Here is an 18274-nt window from a genome sequence, read left to right as displayed (position 1 = left end):
AAACAAGGAGTCTGACCTCTGTGTTTCAGGAGATGGCACTTTGAGTCTGACCTCTGTGCTCCCAGGCATCTTGGAGGCCTTCTAACAGAGGCACACTGCAGACCTTCCAACTGATCTTTGCCTTCCATGCCATACTGGTTGGCTTTTGAGCTGCCACAGAGCTGAAGACAGCATGGTCAAAAGGAAGGGGCAGGATCTTGATCTACCAGTGCCACTGAGCCAGCCCTCACATTGTGCACTGTCCTCAGAGGCTTGTGGGCTGCCTGAAGCCTTGCTTGTCTTCCCCCAGTGTGAACCCAAGCTGCTAATGCTGTGTGGATGCAGCCCAGCAGCCTCTCAGCAGGGGTGCAGGGGCTGGTTGGGGAGAGAGCCACCTGAGAGGACAGGGCAGGGATAACTCAACAGCCTGACTTCCATGGGCAGGCAGTGCTCCTGTGTTCAGGGACCCCTTCTCAGCGGTTACCTACCGCCACTGCATGTTCTCGACCTGTCTGCCTCTCATCTTCCTCCATGCTCTTTCGGCAACTCTGGCAGACCCACAGAGGCATCTCGCCTAGGAGATTCTTGACGAGCTTTGGCATGAAGTCAGGGGGCAGCTTCTCACCCTGCAACACCAGTCCGTTTTGGGAAGGGCCTTCTTCCCAGCCTTTGCGTTCCCGGTGACACAGCAGGCAGCAAGTCTGCACAGACTGGCTGGAGGTGGGGGGAACCTGTCCAACAGACAGAAACACGGTTTCCCAGAGGGGGAAAGGCACTGCTTAGAAATAAAGTTAACAATACTAATGATGTCATTTATTATGTGGCAGGCACTGGGTTAGGCACTTTGTTTACCTAATTTTAGTCCTTGTAACAGCTCTGCAAACTAGGTGTTATTATTCTCATCTCTCTTTCTTTTTTTAAGAAGAAACAGATTTCAAGAAGTTAAATAAGTTGCCCAAGGTTATAGAGTTAGTGAGTGGTTGAACTAGGATTTGAATCCTAGTGTGGCTGACTCCAAAGTTCATGCTCAAATGCCCCAGTGCCCTGATGTCCCCAAATCTTGAAGGTTAATAAGAAGATGGCCCTTCCTTTTGTGGCATATCTGAGAGAGGCCACAGTGCAGTCTACAGGCCAATTCCTACCTGGAAGGAAAAAATGCTTTCAGTTAACAGATGGGAGAACATGTAGGTTTCCTGAAGAGCTACACAATTCCATCAGGATCACAGCAGCATTTTGGAGGAGCTAGTATAAGGGCAACTCAACTGAAAACTAAGTTGGAGGGTAAGGCAGACCTTGGTCTGCTACTTCTGGAAGGCAGTGAGTTGTGGTGAAAAAAGCTGGGCTTTGGGGGTCAGACTGATACACATTCTAATCCCTCCCTGATCACAAATTAGCTGGGTAACCTTGAGCAGTTATTGAACTTCCTGAGATCTGATTTCCTACAGAGTTGTGAGGGCTGGTGCATAAACTGGCAAAGTGCCTAGCCCTGTGTGTGCCCACAGCATAGTCCCAATATACAGTAATTATTGTTTGGACTTTTTTCCTTTTTTTTCCCTAGGACACACTTGACCTAGAAATATGACTATACATTTTCTGTCACATTGAGGGTTACTGACTGGGAACTGATTGTTTAATGACCCCAATTAATGGCTTTGCTATATATCCTGCAACTTCAAGTCCCTTCTCACTCTGACACTGTCATGTCACTTTCTTTTTTCATGTCACTCTCTTAGGCCAACAGGATGCCAGTAAACATGCTACCAGCATAAGCTTGAAAAGTGTGTATGCATTTCTACTTGTTTCCTTGCATGGCTGGGCTTGCTTGCTCTTGCACCTCTGCCGTGTCATGTAAGTATGACCAGGTTAGCTGGTGGAAGCATGTGAGAGACGTGAGGGGAAAACTGAGTCTTCCCAGCTGACTGGCCAGCAGATCAGATAAACAAGTGAGCCCAGCTGAGATCAGCCAAGCTGGCCCTGATCAGCAGAAACCAAATGAACCCAGAGACAAATAAAAAAATGGTATTGCTTTAAGCCACTAAGTTTTGGGGTGGTTTGTTGCATCCAATAGTTAACTGATATACCTTCCAAATTTACCCACCACTAGATAACAGGTATTTGCAGAGGCCTAAGCAAAGGAATAATAAGAGTATCATTTTCATTCTACCAATAAATGGCATCATATTTTCTGAATAAAATCACCTTCTCACAATAAGTTGGCATCAGGGTATCCTTAAATCTGTAGTGTTACAATTACACTGACCTGGGTCCCTGGTTTCTAGAAAAAGAAAGGAACCAAACAGTAGCACCAGGAGCAAGCTGAAACATTTGGGAACATTCAAGGACCTTGAAAAGAGTACCAGAGAGAGAGAGAGAGAAATCTTTCATGTGTGCTGCTGCCTAAACCGTCTCTGCCAGTCGGACATTTCAGTGAGCAAGTCAGCTGCTTAATGACAGCTACTAAAGGATATAGGCTTCTAGAATCCATGGTGGTGAATATCTCAGAGAGGGTGAAAGGCTGCTAGAGAAGAATGGTGTTCAGAGAAGTTAAGGCAAAGTAGGCCTTTCTGAGATGTGTGCCCAGGAAACCTCCCATAGCTAACAAGGTACCATAGTAACTCCAGGAGGAGGAGGGGAAGCCAATGTCCAAGTCCCTTTCCCCATGAGAAATACAAAGGTGGCCGTGTTTTTAGGCCAAACACCAGGACATGTAATTTTACCACAATGGAGCTTCACTTCATTCTAATGTTAGATTCTACAGTTATTACATGAAATGAAAATCTTGTATGAGTAAAATTATTCTTGAAACTTTTTCTATGGCCTGTAAAGTACAGTATATATGGTTTTGCAGGTACACCTGAGAACTCAAATGTATAATGTAAAAGATAAATATATAAGAAGTGTTTTTTTTTTTTTTTAAGTGAAAACAAATACTTCCAAGTTAAATATGTGATCAGTGTGACTGTACTTATATTGCCAAAGTACTTGTGGAAGGTGCCGGAGTGTAGTAGAAACAACACTGGCTTTGGCATTAATCCTGGGCCTCCATCATTTACCAGGTGTATAGCTGTACAATGCTGGGCAAATTCTTCTTATTCTGTTTCCTCATATATACAATGGGATTAAGCCCTGATTTGTAGAGTTGGCTGTGAGCATCGTGATAAAGCACCTAGTCCAGTGCCAGGCACATATGTTACTCAACATATGGTACTAACTGTGAACATGGTGGGAGAAATGGGAAATAATATTTAAAATCAGCACTAAGGTTGAAAATACAGAATATACAGTCACTGTATTTTATAAGAATGCAAGAATCTCTCACATGCAATGAACTAAAGGTGACTTTTAGGCATCTTAATCTCTGTCCCCACTCCATGAAATCATCCCTTAAATTCCCTAAATACTCCCTGAATTCTCCTATCTCATGCCTTCACTAAAAGGGATCCTCTCCCCTTCTTCCCTGTGTTTACCAATAAGTAGATGGGCAGGGCTTAAAAAAGGCCCAGCTTGGATCCAATCTCATCTAAGCTTAGATGAGAGATTCCCTCTTATAATTCAATTCACCTCTCTTTGCCATATCCCCAAAACACATTGTGTCTTGGTCACAGCATTTGTGCCTTCCACTTAACTTATTTACCTGCATCTTCTGTCCCCTCTATTAGACTGTGCTCCTAGAAGGCAAGCAGTATGTCTGATTCTTCTCTGTGTAACACAGGGCTCACCTGGGCACACAGTGGCTAAATCATGTTTGTCAAGTGTCCCTATGGCAGTAGAGCTGGCAGGCAGTTTGGTGAGACATTGTTAGAAATTGTTTCCCACAGTAAAAGGCTCTCTCCCACCCTGGACCTCCACCCAAATAGTTCCAATCTCAAGTATGGAAGAGTGGGAGACTGCATGCCTTGGGGATTACAATGAGATTCCTCATTCGTGGAAATACCTTGACTTCCCCAAGAGCCAAAATGGCACAGATGATAAATAAGATTAACCATCAATGGAAGTGAATTTACAGGGCAGGCTGTCTTTCTAGTTAAAGGAAGAAACACAGTGCTGGAAAGCTAATTAAGTCTGAACTAAAGCAGAGATAATACCATCTACACTGCATAAGGATAACCCAGAGGATTGAGTGACATTAGAGATGCACTTAGCTCAAGGGATCCATGCAGGAGGCACTGAATCTATTATCTAAGCCCCTTGGCCAGTATGCTCTTAGTAAGTCCATACTGGAAACCAGCTTATCCACTGTCTTGCATTTGGTATACCAGATACTTTCTAGGCCCAGGCAGTTCTGGGGGCCACCCTCAAAGCTGTCTTAACCTTAAGCGTTGGTGCCTGCCCCTCAGTAAAATTCCCAGTGGAGCATGGGGACTTTTCTCTCTGCCATTTTCATCTCCACTTTAATTGCCAGAGGGTGGTGAGGCTCCCTAGCCTTGGAGATGGTATATGCAGTTAATACTACCAAATTTTTCAAATATTTGCTTTGGCAGAAAAAAGCTCTTGGTTTATAGTTCCTTTGACTGTAATCTCTTGCCATTTTCCAAATTCCTGGCAATCATGGTCTCTTAGGCCCTGCAGTCAATTCAGGCTTTCAACTAGCTGTTCTCCAGCTATACGTTTTAGCAGCTGGCACAGTATTTCCACACAAAGAACATGATAAGTGTTTATTAAATGAATGAAAACTCCAATTATGTTTCTTCATCACAAAGGCTGATGACACTGATTCTTAAACCCAGAAACCCTGGGCAAAAAGCTGATTATTCCCTCTTACCTCAGTTTAAATTCAGAGCTTGTCCAGATCCCAGTCTAGCCTTAGGTAAAAGATGAGGGAGAAAAAGAAAGGTTTTAGGGGTTCCCTAGATTTAGGACCTGCTCAAAAAAGCTCCAAGGTAATTTTGCTTCACTCTCTGATTAAACCCCAAATCTCTGGACAATGTGGGGTTATTCACCCAGGGGATCCATGCAGTAGCACACATAACCCCAGAGCAGTCAAGGAGCCAAGGGAACCCTAGGCTCTGGCCACTCCCAGCCCAGGGGACTGGCATGTATAGCCATTAAAACCAGTATCTGCTCCCTCACCTGACCAGGCCCAAGACTTTTCTGTCTTCATCTGAGAAGCATTATGCTAGGACATTCTAGTTTTTCCTGGAAAAAAAGAGATAAAATCAAAGGAAGGGGAAGCCAATTTTTTCATGGAATACCATTTTTACTTCAAAGAATGATGGACTGACAACCTATGGTTATTCAAACTTGGGTACTGGCAAACATTTTCTCAAAAAAATGAACAAAATGAGCCTGTCACTTCAAGGAAAACAACTGTATTTGTGGTCAGTGATAAAATTCAAGTTTTAAGGGAGTTCCTGTTGTGGCACAAAGGTTAACGAATCCGACTAGGAACCATGAGGTTTCGGGTTCGATCCCTGGCCTTGCTCAGTGGGTTAAGGATCCGGCGTTGCCGTGAGCTGTGGTGTGGGCCGCAGATGCGGCTCGGATCCCGCGTTGCTGTGGCTCTGGCATAGGCCAGTGGCTACAGCTCTGATTAGATCCCTAGCCTGGGAACCTCCATATGCCGCAGGAGCGGCCCTAGAAAAGACAAAAAAAAAAAAAGAAGTTTTAGGCAAAAATCAGAATTTTGGAAAACTTGTATACACAACCATGATCTTAACAGCTTCCCAAAACTTAAAGACTTTATGATGAAACTCGTAGTGATATCAAATGCTGTCTTTTGATATTATAAAATGAAATGAAAAAACATTTGGAAGATCTGCATAAAACTCAATGGACCTATTTTTGCAAGTGATCAAAGCATGATATTACAGAATCATACACTGGTTAAAAAAAAACATCAAAATGTTAGATGAACCAACAGATTTTAACGTAAATGAGTATAAAGGCTTTATTGATAATGGTCTCAGATTCCATATTGCAAAGAAGAATACCAACAATCATCTGGAAGGGCTATCAAAATACTTTTACCTTTTTCAGCTACATATCTGTGTGGAGCTGGATTTTCTTTTTAACATACTTCAATCAAAACAAGGTATTGCAACAGACTGAATACAGAAGCATACAGCAGAACCTAATGTTCTTCTATTAAGGCAGATATAAACTTGCAAAAATGAAAACAAGGCCATTTTTCTCATTTTTTTTGGAAAAGTTATTTTTCACTTAAAGTTGTTATTTATGTTAATATGCTAGGTTTAATACTGCTGTTCTGAAATGAATTACTAACCAAATATTTTTTAAAGTTTCTCAATTTTAATACTTAATTTGGTAAATATCAGTAGATTAACCAAAAAAAGCTCTTTTGTGTCCTTAGGTTTTTAGGAGCTTAAAAGGGTCCTAAGACCAAGCACTTTGAGAACCACTGATGTAAAGCATCTAACAATGCCTGTCACACAGAAGGCACCCTTCAAGCAATAGTGATTATTAACAACTGTATAGTTCTTGGCTTATCTGGATAGCTCTTCAGGGCCATTAGTTAATTTTGCACCTCAGCCTTTCTGGTCACGGTTTGGGAATTAAGTGTCACCAGGCCAGATGGCTGTCAAGGACTGCTCTCAAAGCTAGATCTAATTTCCAGAATCAAACCTGTTCTCATTCCTTTCATGAATTCCTTTTTCTCCCAAGAGTTTGAATGTATTTGTAGAGGATTCCTCCAAGACACATGCTATATCTAACCAGCAGCCCTGCGAGTTTCCAAATTCTATTCTGACATGGCCCAAGAGAGCACTCTACTCTCAAGTCACCCAGCTCCAAGAGACTCCCTGTCACCAAGGCAGGCAGAGGACAACAGTTAAAATTCCCTCCCAAAAGCAGAGAAAATGATTAATCCTCAGCCTAGAAAAACTGATCAGCCCAGTCACCACCACTCACTCTTCCATCTACACATGCATTCTCTCACTCAACAAACATTCTCAGAGCCCCTACCTGGTGCCAACTATTGTGCTAGGTGCTGGGAAACATAATAATCGAGTTCCTGCCTTAAGAACACATGTGTAAACCAGGCAGGTTCGTGCAAGGGGTTGTCAATGCTCCCAAACTCCAAGGAGGTATCATATTCACTTTGGAGAATTGGGCAGGAACACAAATTAAGATAATATACAATTATAATTAGTAAACAAAATAATACACAAATTAAAAACAAGTGATTAGGATATTGAGCTTCTCTACTTAAGTAAGCTTATGTGCCTTCTTGCATGCCTAGCCAGTCTGAGGATCTCCTTCCTTTACCTCTTCTTTCCTACCTTGGTTAATCTCTAGGCTCCCTTCTGGTTGAGCTCACCTACTACAGCACCCTTTAGACTTGGCCTCAGTGGACCTCTCCTTATTTCATTTCCATGCTTAACACCTGAGAGCCACAAGTTCTATTCATACTGTTCCTCAGATACACGTTGCCCCTTCAAACCTCAGCTTTACTCCTCAGCAAATTCCTACTTATCCCCTAAGACCTTGGTAAAAGATTACTGAAGCTTTTGTTGAACCAGGCTTCGTAGAATTCTTTTGCTATATCATCCATCACATTGTGTCAAAGACATATATCCTCTACCTACTCCCAAACCCCTACAGAATGGGAGCTCTTTGGGGGCAGGGGGTGGACTTTGGCCATTTAAGTGTGTCAGGAACCTAGGTTGGGATAGGCTAAGGCCTGGCACATAGCAGACATTCACTGAATAAATGAACGAATGCTAAAGTCCATCTGGCTATGTCTCAGCTGCTCTACACAAAGGATAGAGACCAAAACACAGCTGAACCAGCCCCTTTCCCAACATACCATGCTGAAAAGGCATGGCTGCATCTCTCCAGGCCACTAATGAGAGGGCATCGGTGCTGAGAATCTCAGATCATTCTTATGCTGGCAATCAGAGGTGCAGTTAATTCTTAGGGAGCTGATACAACCGCACCTCAGTGCCCTGGAGCTGTCATCTAAACTCCCACTTCAGGCTGTTGGCTCAGGTCCTTCCAGGAGGTAGGACAGTTGTTTCATACCATAAAGCCAGTTTGTAGAGAATTCTTGCTGGGTGTACAAGTTGAGTCAAGGAGAGGGCAGTGAGTCTCTCTGACCTCTGTGGCCCTCTACCCGCCAAGGCTAGTTTGTCTGTTGAACCTGCTTCCTGCATGCAATTAGCCACAGGAAGGCTAAGCTGCTGCTTATTTACCTGGAACCTCAGGCAAACCTTATTACCGCCAACTCTGTAATTGCAACACAGGCTTCTCACGGGTGCAAGAGTATGAACTTTGGAGATAGAGTGTTGTGAGCTCAAATCCCAGTTCTGCCATTTTCAGTATGATCTTGGATTATTAAGTTTCTTTGAGCCTCAATTTCCTCATTTATGAAATGAGAATAAAACCATACTTCACAGAGTTGTGAGGAAAGAAGGAAATAAATTATGTAAAGTACCTGGCCTGAGCCTGGCACACAGTAGGTGCTCAATACCCGTTAGTTTCTTTCCTCTTCTGTCCTGGAAGAAATGACAGGGAAACTTACTAAGTGAGACTTGCCCATCCAAAGTTATTACTTGAAGCACAGGACAGAAGACTAGACAGGTGACTGTCGAGGCCTCTTTGAACCCCCAGCCCACATCTCTGGCTACAACTTCCTAACAAGAACCTTCAATATTTCTGGGCCCTTCTTTCTTCCTTAGCTTCTCTCTATCTATTCACTTCAGAACAGAGGGGGAACCCACAAAGGGAGCTGGAGGGCCAAGAGCCTTGGGTAGGGAATAAAGGGGAGGTGGCCTATAGGGTGGCACCAAGTTCATCCACCTAGAGTTTAAGGATGAGAGAGGGAAGGAACATGGGCACGTAACTGAAGGGTGCAAACACAGGGCCTTTCCAAGGACACAAACATGTCTCTCTGCAGTCCTGTTCTGTTCTGCACATTCTGCCACAAAGAACCATTAATCATTTCTTTTCACAGTATCTGTTCCTTTCTCTCAATACATAAAGCACTCGCATCTTCATTCATGCTGCTCCCTCTGCCTCTTCCTTTTTTAGGCTCAATTTGGGTGTTAATTCTCCTAAGTCCAGAGGCAAAATGAACTGTGGTTTGCTCTGGGATACCCTAACAGATCCCTTGAATAGTTTATCACATGTATCCTGGTTGTTGAAAACTTGTCTTTGCCACAACACCGTGAGCTCTTCAAGGGCAGGGCCTGCGTCCCATGGGTCACTGCACCCCAGTGGTTCAGGAAAGGTGGCAGCACTTACGTGCTTTGATATACAAAGAAAGATAAGCAGTCGGAGAATAAGGGCAACAACTGGAGAACTGGGAAAAGTTTTTAACACTAAGGCTGTTTCTCTTCCTGTTTATGGAAAAGCTCCCTCCTCCCCCAGAAAGCCCCATTCTCTAAAGTATAACCTAGGCCTCCTCGAAGATCTCAGGCACCTAAGTTCCCAGACCCAGCCACACATCAGAATTGCCTGGGGCAATTCAATAATAATAGACTCTCAGGCTCCAGACCTAGAGACTCTTTTTTTTTTTTTTTCCCTTTTAGGGCCATACCCTCGGCATATGGAGGTTCCCAAGCTAGGGGTCCAATTGGAGCTATAGCTGCTGGCCTACACCACAGCCACAGCAACGCCAGATCCAAGCCACGTCTGTGACCTACACCACAGCTCACGGCAACGCTGGATCCTTAACCCACTGAGCGAGGGCAGGGATTGAACCCACATCCTCATGGCTGCTAGTCAGGTTCAAGGATGGGAACTCCAGACCTAGAGACTCTTAATTCTCTAGGTCTGGGACAGGGTCCAGCAAAGCACAGGGGATCTGAAGATTAGCTAGGCTTGGGTGAGGGGGAAGAGACTCAAGCCATCCCAGCTGCCTCTACCACTGAGAATGACTTCCTCTCAAGCTATCAGAGAGAATGTACCCAAGCACATCATCTTCACTTTCCTACTTAAGACCTTTCACTGATTCCTCATTGCCTACAGGATAAAGCCCAAACTTCTTGGTGTAGTTTTCAAGAACCCTGCTAACCTCTCCAGCTAGACCCCTTGCCTTTCTCCATGAGTTGACCAGTTCTCGCCTCTGGATCTTTGTCTACATAGCTTACTTTGTTTAGACGCTTTCTCTCACCTTCTCTGGAGGAACTTCTACTTGACCCTGAAGCCTCAGGTCCCAGATGCCTTTTCTAGGCTATCACATCTGTGCATCCTCAGAACAAAGCATCCGTAATAATCATAGCTACTTGTGTTCAGCGCTTGACATGCAGTACTTGCTGAACTGTGATGTGAGCCCAGCATCACTGTCATTTTATATGTGAAAAAATAAACCAAAAGGTTGAAAGGTCCATACTAGGATCTAGGATTTGAATCTTAACTCAGAGGAAGTGATGTTCTCTTAGTCCAACTGCAATTATTATATGTATATTCTTTAGACCATGAGCCCCTGTGGGCAGGGATCATGTCTGATTCACTTCTGCATTCCCAGCTAGCCCAGGGCCTAGACAGATCAGGTGTCCAGGTGCCCATGAGTGTTGACAGAATAAATGAACACCAGGACAGGTAAGAAGAAGGCTGGGCATGGTGGGTGTGCAACTGGCCTGAATGAATGAAAGTCAGCCTGGCTTAGTAGTGTAGGCAGATAAGAACAAAGTGCTAGAAACTTAACATTTTATTATAATTTACTTTAACTGCCATTCATTGAACACATAACAGGTACACCAGAAATGAATTAAAACATAGCCCATGCTCTCAAAAATTCTAGATTTAGTAAATACAGCGTTAGGATCTTAACAGTACAACTGATATCAGATATTAAGCTTATAGCTCTGGGACATTTTAAGAAAATTAAATTCTTACCAGGTAAGTCTTCATCTTCAAAGGCCTTTGGCATTTCTACATAGTGAATCTCTACTGGCTTACAAAGAACCAGAGGAGAGAGGGATCTATCTCCCCTCATCTCCTTGCACCTACAGTGAAACTGGCCAGGTTGGATGGGCAGTGATTTTTTAAGGGGGAAGTACCCGGATATAAAGATTATCTCAGTCATCTATGTGCCTCAAACAGAGGCCTTAGCACAGAGGTCATAATGCTTGCTGAGTGGATTAAACATAATGAGATGATTTTAATAAAGATTATCTACTCCAGTCCCTTGAGCGGACAGGTTTAATTCTGAGCAGTGGGAGAGCCAAATCGCTAGAGTCCTTTTAAACTAGACTGGGCAAAGTCCCAGGAGATGCTGTGGAGTGACAAGATGGGAAGAACAGGATGATCTCAACCCCCAGCAACTGCCAGTTTACAGTATAGCACATCTCCTGGGGGGTTTCTTGAGTGTGCACCTGGTCTACAAGCTGAGTAGCCCAAGAGACCTAGAGACAGCCAGCAGAACTGGCTGGTGAAAACACTCAGGCTTTGACTGACCAAATGGCTCCTGCCATATACCACGTCCAATTCCTGCTCTTATGTGAGGAGCATTAGGTGCTACGTGGGTTGTTTCACATTTTCTTGTGAAGTTGCCAAAAAGGCTTAGCAAGGGAAAGAAACATGCCCAGAGTCACAAGACTAGGAGACTGAGCATTAAGCTCACCTCAAGTCCATAACATTAAATACTGTCTCACCGCCTCCTTCAACTGCTTTGTAAGTTTTTTGTTTTTCTTTGCCAATAAGGAAGTGACTGTTCTACTCTTCTTGTGAAGTAAATGTGGATTTGGGTTCTTAGTGAATGTATCAATGTAATTTAGTGGCCTAAACAATTAGAATTAAGAGCTTTTGGGATTCCAATTAAGCTCAAGGTCCTCCATTTAAATGTGTACAGGTTCTGAAAATGAACAAAGCGGATTGGATAGAACTGGGGTGGCCCATGAACCTTAACTGAGAGGAAGCAATGCTCTTCTAGCCTTATTGCAATTACTATATACATGTTCTCTAGACTGTGAGCCCCTTGTGAGAAGGGACTACTGATTCACTTCTGCATTCCCAGCTACCCCAGGGCCTGGAACGGATCAGGTGTCCTGCATATGCTACAGGGGGGAGACATTACTCAGAGATTGCAGATTACTGTCTCCCAGATATATGGTCCCAGCAGCACCAGATTTTTAGTTTTAAGAGATGGTACAGATGGAATTCTCTGAGAAACCTTTGATTTAAAAAATATTGGCTCAGGAGTTCCCCGATGGCCTAGCACTTAAGGATTCAAGATATCACTGCTGTGGCTTGGAATTACTGGCCTGGGAACTTGCACGTGTGGTGCCAATTAGCTCAAATCAAAGCAAAAACAGAAAGAAAATAATGTGTGACCTGGGGCATTAGAATCTGTGTGTGGACTAAAAGCGGTCCTATTTGCTGTCTGTGGCTTCACTTCGGCAGGTGACACTGAATTTCACCTTACCTTCCCATTCTAAGTACCTAAGACAGGGTTCTCAGTGGTGGTGGGAGCCAGAGATCCTCATCGAAGGCACGCCTCTGGGCAAAGCAATGACTGATGCCAATCCTTTCAGAGGGTGTTTCTGACCAAGGCACAAAAGCCTGCTTCTAGCATCCAGAAACCCCTTCCATAGCAAAAAATAGGGCACAATCAGAAGAAAGACTGTCAGTTTGTTTCACTTATTGTGGCTACAGTTTAAAAAAAAAAAGCCTTGTTAGGTCTCCCAAAGTACACAAGAGTCTCTTTTTCGCGGGGGGGGGGGGGGGGGGTGGAGAAGGAAGGGTATCTGTAGTAGGAATTATCTGTACAAATGTTTAGTTGCCCTGAGTTTGTTTCTTTATCTGAAAAATGGGATAACAGTATTTATATCCTATTTAAAATTTGTGATTAAAATTTGCTAATCATCAGGCATGAGGGTACAAAGGTAACTAACATGGTTTCTGCACTCTCAGAGTTTACATAGAAAAAGCAGACCAAAAATTATATGAATTAACTTATCACATTTGTGCTAAATGTTCAGGAAAACACAGGGGTGGTGGGAAGGTATGTAAAATGTCTGGCATGAATGAATGAATGAACGAACTGGCAGGTCAAGCAGTAGAGTAGGTAAGAACACAGTGGGAACCTATCCCCTCAATGAAGCTTATGACTCTTAGAAAAGTTGGGTCCTAATGGTTAACCCATCAACCAAACTTTCCAGCCATGAAAACTACAAGCTGGCTAAATGGCAGGGGACCCTAAAGCATTTTATGGTCTGAATGGAAGAGAAGACAACAGCTCCCTGGCTCTCCCTTCTCCACTCTCCCCTTCTGCAGAACAGCACTCTCAGGGGAGCCCAGAGGCAGGAAAGAAAAGGCTAGAGGGAGAAGCACCTTCAGGGTTGGAAGTCAGACCAGGCGAGCTGACTTCCAACCCGAAGAGTCAAATCCCTTGCAACCAGCTCAGGGTAGGGTGTAGGGGTGAAGGTTAGGGCCTCTGACACTCAATAACTGGTGACATCTTCATTAATTAAAAATCTTACTGTGATCTGAGACACAAAGGAGACCAGTATCAAAACTGGGTTACGATAAGCACAGGTTCTCAAAGGATTCACTCTCTCATTCACCTAGTTATTCCTACTACGTGTCAGCAAGGCCCAGGGCTAGGGGTGGAAGACCAGAGATATATGACATGATCTGTGCTCCTGTGGAGTTCACAGTTCAGTGCCGGGAACAGACACATCAACAGAATGTCTCACTGTAGAATAGGGAGTGCTACCAGAGGAGAGCACAGGGGGCTGTGGGCACAGAGGGAGAACCTCACCCAACTGGGGAGGTCAGGGAAGGCTTTCTGGGAATGGTACCCCAAACAGCATCCCCACTCACATGCACAATTCCAGGGATTCTACTAGAAGGCTGTCAAGAGCCATGCCTTCTGGCTGCACCAGCCTCCCAGAGTCCCCTGCTGCCCGATGCAGTGTCTGCAGAGCCAAACGCATCTTCCGCCACGCCTCATCCTCATCCGGCGCTGCATCCGACCCTCCAAGACTCCTGCAGGAGCCTGCCTTTCTTGGCAGGCTCAGCCAAAAAACCAACTCAAAACTCTTTTGTCAGAGCAAGCTTAGGGAGAGCCACCCAGCCCCAGGTGCCATAACCCTCCCAGAGCAACTGTGGCTCACGCCGCCCCAGCTTCACAGTGAACACTGGCAGGGTACCTCCTATTATTTCCTTTGCTCAAAAGAAAGTGACCTTCTTCCAGGTGGCAAGCTGGAAGCCTTGGAGAATCCTCCTCCTGCTCACTCTTAGCAGGATCGCCAAACCCAGGGATCCAAGGGTCTGGGTGGACCGCCTTGGGGGTCGGGGCGGGGCGGGGCGGGGGAGCGGGTATAGGGGGAGAGAGCAGCTTTGCTGGGTTGCCACCTCTGTGCAGGAGGCCCACCAAACAGTCTTCTGGGCAGCCTGGCTGTCGGCTGCAACTGCTCTGCTGGGCAAGGAGAGGAGGGAGGCCTCGGGAGACATATGCTGGGAGCACAGCTGCCGAGGGGGCAGCGAGGGGAAGGGGTGGAGCCGCTCCCAGGGGGAGAGGGAAGAGGCTGCAGCCTTCCAGGTCCCAGCGCCCCGAGGTAGCCTATGAGTGGGGGAGCATGTGGGCCCAGGGGAGATGAAGGGCACAGGGCTGAGCTGTGGCCCCAGGATCCAAGCGCAGTCCCAGTGGGTGTGCGACCAGAACGTTTCCCGGAGGCGGTGGGAGAGAGTAGGCAGCCTGGCCTCAGGACAGGTCGGGCCGTGCCTCAGCTTTGGACATAAGGGTGCTGGCTCCACTCCCAACTTGGGGGAGAAAGCCTCAGCCCTGGTCCTAAGGAGTAAGGCTCTGACTCCGGCCGGATAAGGATGATCCACCCCCAAGCCCGTCCCAGCTCCGTTCCGGGGTGTGAAAGTGCCCAAGCAGCCAGACTCGCCTCTCTCGCTCCTACCTGGGGGACGGGCGCCAGTTGGAGCTCGTCGTCCTCTCTAGGGCCGTCGCGGTCGGGCTCGGCCGGCGCCTCCGGGGATCCTGCACCCGCTCCTGCTTCCAGGCACGGCGGCGGCGGGGGCTCCGGCGCCTGGGGCTTCTGCGGCCCCGCGGCCCGCGCCCGCTCGCGCCGGCCCGCGCAGCCGCTCGTCCTGCTCCGCCTCCGAGTCATGCTGCTGTTCGCTCCGCTCAATCGCTCAACTCGCTCCGCCGCCGCCGCCGCCGCCGCCGCCGCCGCCGCCGCCGCCGCCGCCGCCGCCGCCGCCGCCGCCGCCGCCGCCGCCGCCGCCGCCGCCGCCGCCGCCGCCGCCGCCGCCGCCGCCGCCGCCGCCGCCGCCGCCGCCGCCGCCGCCGCCGCTCCCCTCACAGGACAACAGCCAATATGGCGGCGCCCGACTCCCCCTCCGCCGCTGCCAGCAGGTCAAAGGGCACGCGGAGTCCGCGCCGCCGCACTAGCCCCTCGAGGCTGCCTGCGCCATTTTGAATAAGGTCACCACCCGGAGTTTCGTGGGAGAATGAACCTGGTCAGGAAACGCCCACCCTGGGATCCAAGGAATGAGAGAGTGTGTACGCTGTGGTAGCAGTGCTACAAGCCCTGGGCGCTTAATAACTTGCTGTTAAGTGGGTGAGTGAATTAATAATTTATGTAGTGCTGCGCTACTTTCACGGCCTCGACCTGACTCCTCGCACCCACATGGTGTGACAGGTATGATAGTTCCCATTTTGCAGTAGAGAAAACCTAGGCTACAGATGGTGAAATGGTTGCTCAACATCGTAGCGAGAACTCATGGGTTCGTTCATAGCCTGAGCTGAAGGGGACGAAGGGATTGTCTAGGTCTTTATTTTCAGTGTATGGTCCACTCAGAGTCTAGCATTTGGTGCTTGCGACAGCGAGACACAGACCTGACTTCTTCCTTAGTCTAGTGGGGAAATACACAATTACAAGTGAGATAAAGATGAGATGACTGGGGTACGTACTAGGTCAGTGTTTCCAAGAAAATGGTATGTGTGCAAAAGAATTTTGAGTGGTACACAAAGGAACATTTAAAAATATAATGATTATGGAGTTCTCTTCTGGCTCAGCGGTTAACTTACCCGACTAGGATCCATGAGGATGCAGTTTTGATCCCTGGCCTTGCTCTGTGGGTTAAGAATCCAGCGTTGCCTGGAGTTCCCGTCGTGGCGCAGTGGTTAACGAATCCGACTAAGAACCATGAGGTTGAGGGTTCGGTCCCTGGCCTTGCTCAGTGGATTAAGGATCCGGCGTTGCCGTGAGCTGTGGTGTAGGTCGCAGACGCGGCTCAGATCCCGCGTTGCTGTGGCTCTGACCAGTGGCTACGGCTCCGATTAGACCCCTAGCCCGGGAATCTCCATGCCGAGGGAGAGGCCCTAGAAAAAGGCAAAAAGACAAAAAAAAAAAAAAAAGAATCCAGCGTTGCCTGGAGCTGTGGTATAGGTCGCAGACTCGGCTCCCATCTCACATTGCTGTGGCTGTGGTGTAGGCCGGCAGCTGTGGCTCTAATTGGACCCCTAGCCTGGGAACTTCTATATGCCATGGAAAAAAGCAGGAAAAAAAAAAAATATATATATATATATAAAATGATTATGTATTTAGTTGTCAAAATGGGTTATTTTCCCTCCCTTTCTTTTTTGAATATATAAGACATGCACATAGGACAAATTTTTTTTTTATGGCCACACCTGCAGCATTACAAATTTTTAAAAATAGTTTTGAGGACAGTCTGTCTCATGCCAGGGGCAGTGGTACCCTGAAACCATATGGTGGTTATATATAGAGTTTCTATCCATCCATCAACAAGGGCAGAGTTCTGATGTTGACTCAACCCGGGAAGCAAGGGATAAGTGGAAGAAGGCCCTGGAGCTCTCCCTACCAAGAAAGGAAATGAAAAAAAATACTTCATCTTATCACATTAACACCACCATCAGAGAATTGAAAGATTCAAGGTGATTCCCACTATATCGACATTACCTCTTCAGGTTGCCCAGAGTAGAAGATATTTTTATTTTATTTTATTTTATTTTTAATTTTTATTTATTTATTTTTGCATTTTAGGGCCATACCTGAGGCATGGGGAAATTCCCAGGCTAGGCTTCCCAGCCTACACGACAGCCACTGCAATGCCAGATCTGATCCGAGCTGCATTTGTGACCTACGCCACAACTCACGGCAACACCAGATTCTTAACCTACTGAGTAAGATCAGGGATCGAACTTATATCCTTGTGGATACTGTTTTGGTTCATTACCGCCGAGCCACAATGGGAACTTCACCAGAATAGAAGATAAATGGTATTTTTTCCCCAGTTATTTATTTTTATTGTGGTAAAATATGGGTAACATAAAACTTACTGTCTTAATCATCTCTAAGTGTAGAGTTCATTGGTATTAAGTACATTCATACTGATGTGCAACAATCACCACCACCCATCTCCAGAATTCTTTTCTTCTTGCAAAACTGAAACTCTGTTCTCATTAAATAATAACTCTCCATTCTCCTGTCCCTCCAGCCCCTAGCAACTACCATTCTACTTAAAAAAAAAAAACAAAAAAACAAACAAACAAAAAAAACTCTGTCTTTTCCCTATACCCAGCCTCTGGTAACCACTATTTTACTGTTACTATGAGCTTAGCTTTTTAAAAAATTCCAGAGTTCCCTGGTGGTCTAGCATTTAAAGGATCCAGCATCATCACTGCTGTGGCACAGGTTTGATCCCTGGTCCTGGAATTTCCATATCCCATAGACATAGCAAATAATAATAATAATAGTAATTCCACATATAAGTGACATCATGCAATATTTGTCTTGTGACTGATTTGTTTCACTTAAAATGTCCTCCAGTTTCATCCATATGGCAAATGTCAGGAGTATCTTTTTTAAGACTGAATAATATTCCTTTATATTTGTGTTATTATATATTCCTATATATTTTGTATATACTTATATATTCATACACACCCAGATATCTTTCTATCTAGACATATATCACATTTTCTTTATCCATTCATACATCCACAGGGAAGATAGATGGTCCTAAAGAATGACCAGATGTTATAATAAACTCATTCTGGTAGGGAATCCAACTGCAAGGACTTTTTCAGAGTGGCCATTCTTGGAACAGATTGGTGAAATTGTTCAACCACAATTATAGGTCTGGCCAATGCTTTTTCTTCTATACCAAACCTCAGGAGGAGTTTGTGTTCCTCCGGCAGGAGTGGCAGTAAACCATTACTGTCTTGCTTCTAGGATAGGTCACTCTTTGGATGCACTGAGTTTGCAGAAATTTTTGTCCAAATCACCATTCCATTGGATATCAGCCAAGCTACTGTGACAATGATGACAATATCCTGATGGACCTTGAGGACAGGAAGTTGTAGATACCCTAGGTGATTTAGTAAGCATGGTGTGTGTGCCTGAAGGCAGAT

General features: G+C 45.7%; 1 protein-coding gene across 9 annotated transcripts in view; it reads right to left on the bottom strand.

Annotated features, from left to right (window-relative positions):
* FAM193B (family with sequence similarity 193 member B) overlaps positions 1-15036 on the bottom strand; it is a 33339-nt gene extending 18303 nt beyond the window's left edge. Inside the window, exons 1-5 of one of the 9 annotated variants that reach the window (XM_047777968.1) lie at positions 13705-14934; positions 8372-8432; positions 5050-5115; positions 4742-4781; positions 468-710 (exon numbers count right to left, since the gene is read on the bottom strand). In XM_047777968.1, the coding sequence (XP_047633924.1) occupies positions 468-581 (114 nt within the window). In that variant the 5' untranslated portion in view covers positions 582-710; positions 4742-4781; positions 5050-5115; positions 8372-8432; positions 13705-14934. Of the gene's footprint in view, positions 1-16; positions 162-467; positions 711-4741; positions 4782-5049; positions 5116-8371; positions 8433-13704 lie in introns of those variants that run through there. The other 8 variants (XM_047777969.1, XM_047777967.1, XM_047777965.1 and 5 more) reach the window with 8 other exon arrangements.
* Positions 15037-18274: the final 3238 nt, after the last annotated feature.

The sequence above is a fragment of the Phacochoerus africanus genome, chromosome 4 (assembly GCF_016906955.1).
Source record: "Phacochoerus africanus isolate WHEZ1 chromosome 4, ROS_Pafr_v1, whole genome shotgun sequence".
NCBI classification, from domain to species: domain Eukaryota; kingdom Metazoa; phylum Chordata; class Mammalia; order Artiodactyla; family Suidae; genus Phacochoerus; species Phacochoerus africanus.
The sequence above is the reverse complement of the archived record's forward strand: the minus strand, read 5'-3'. Positions and strand labels throughout refer to the sequence as shown.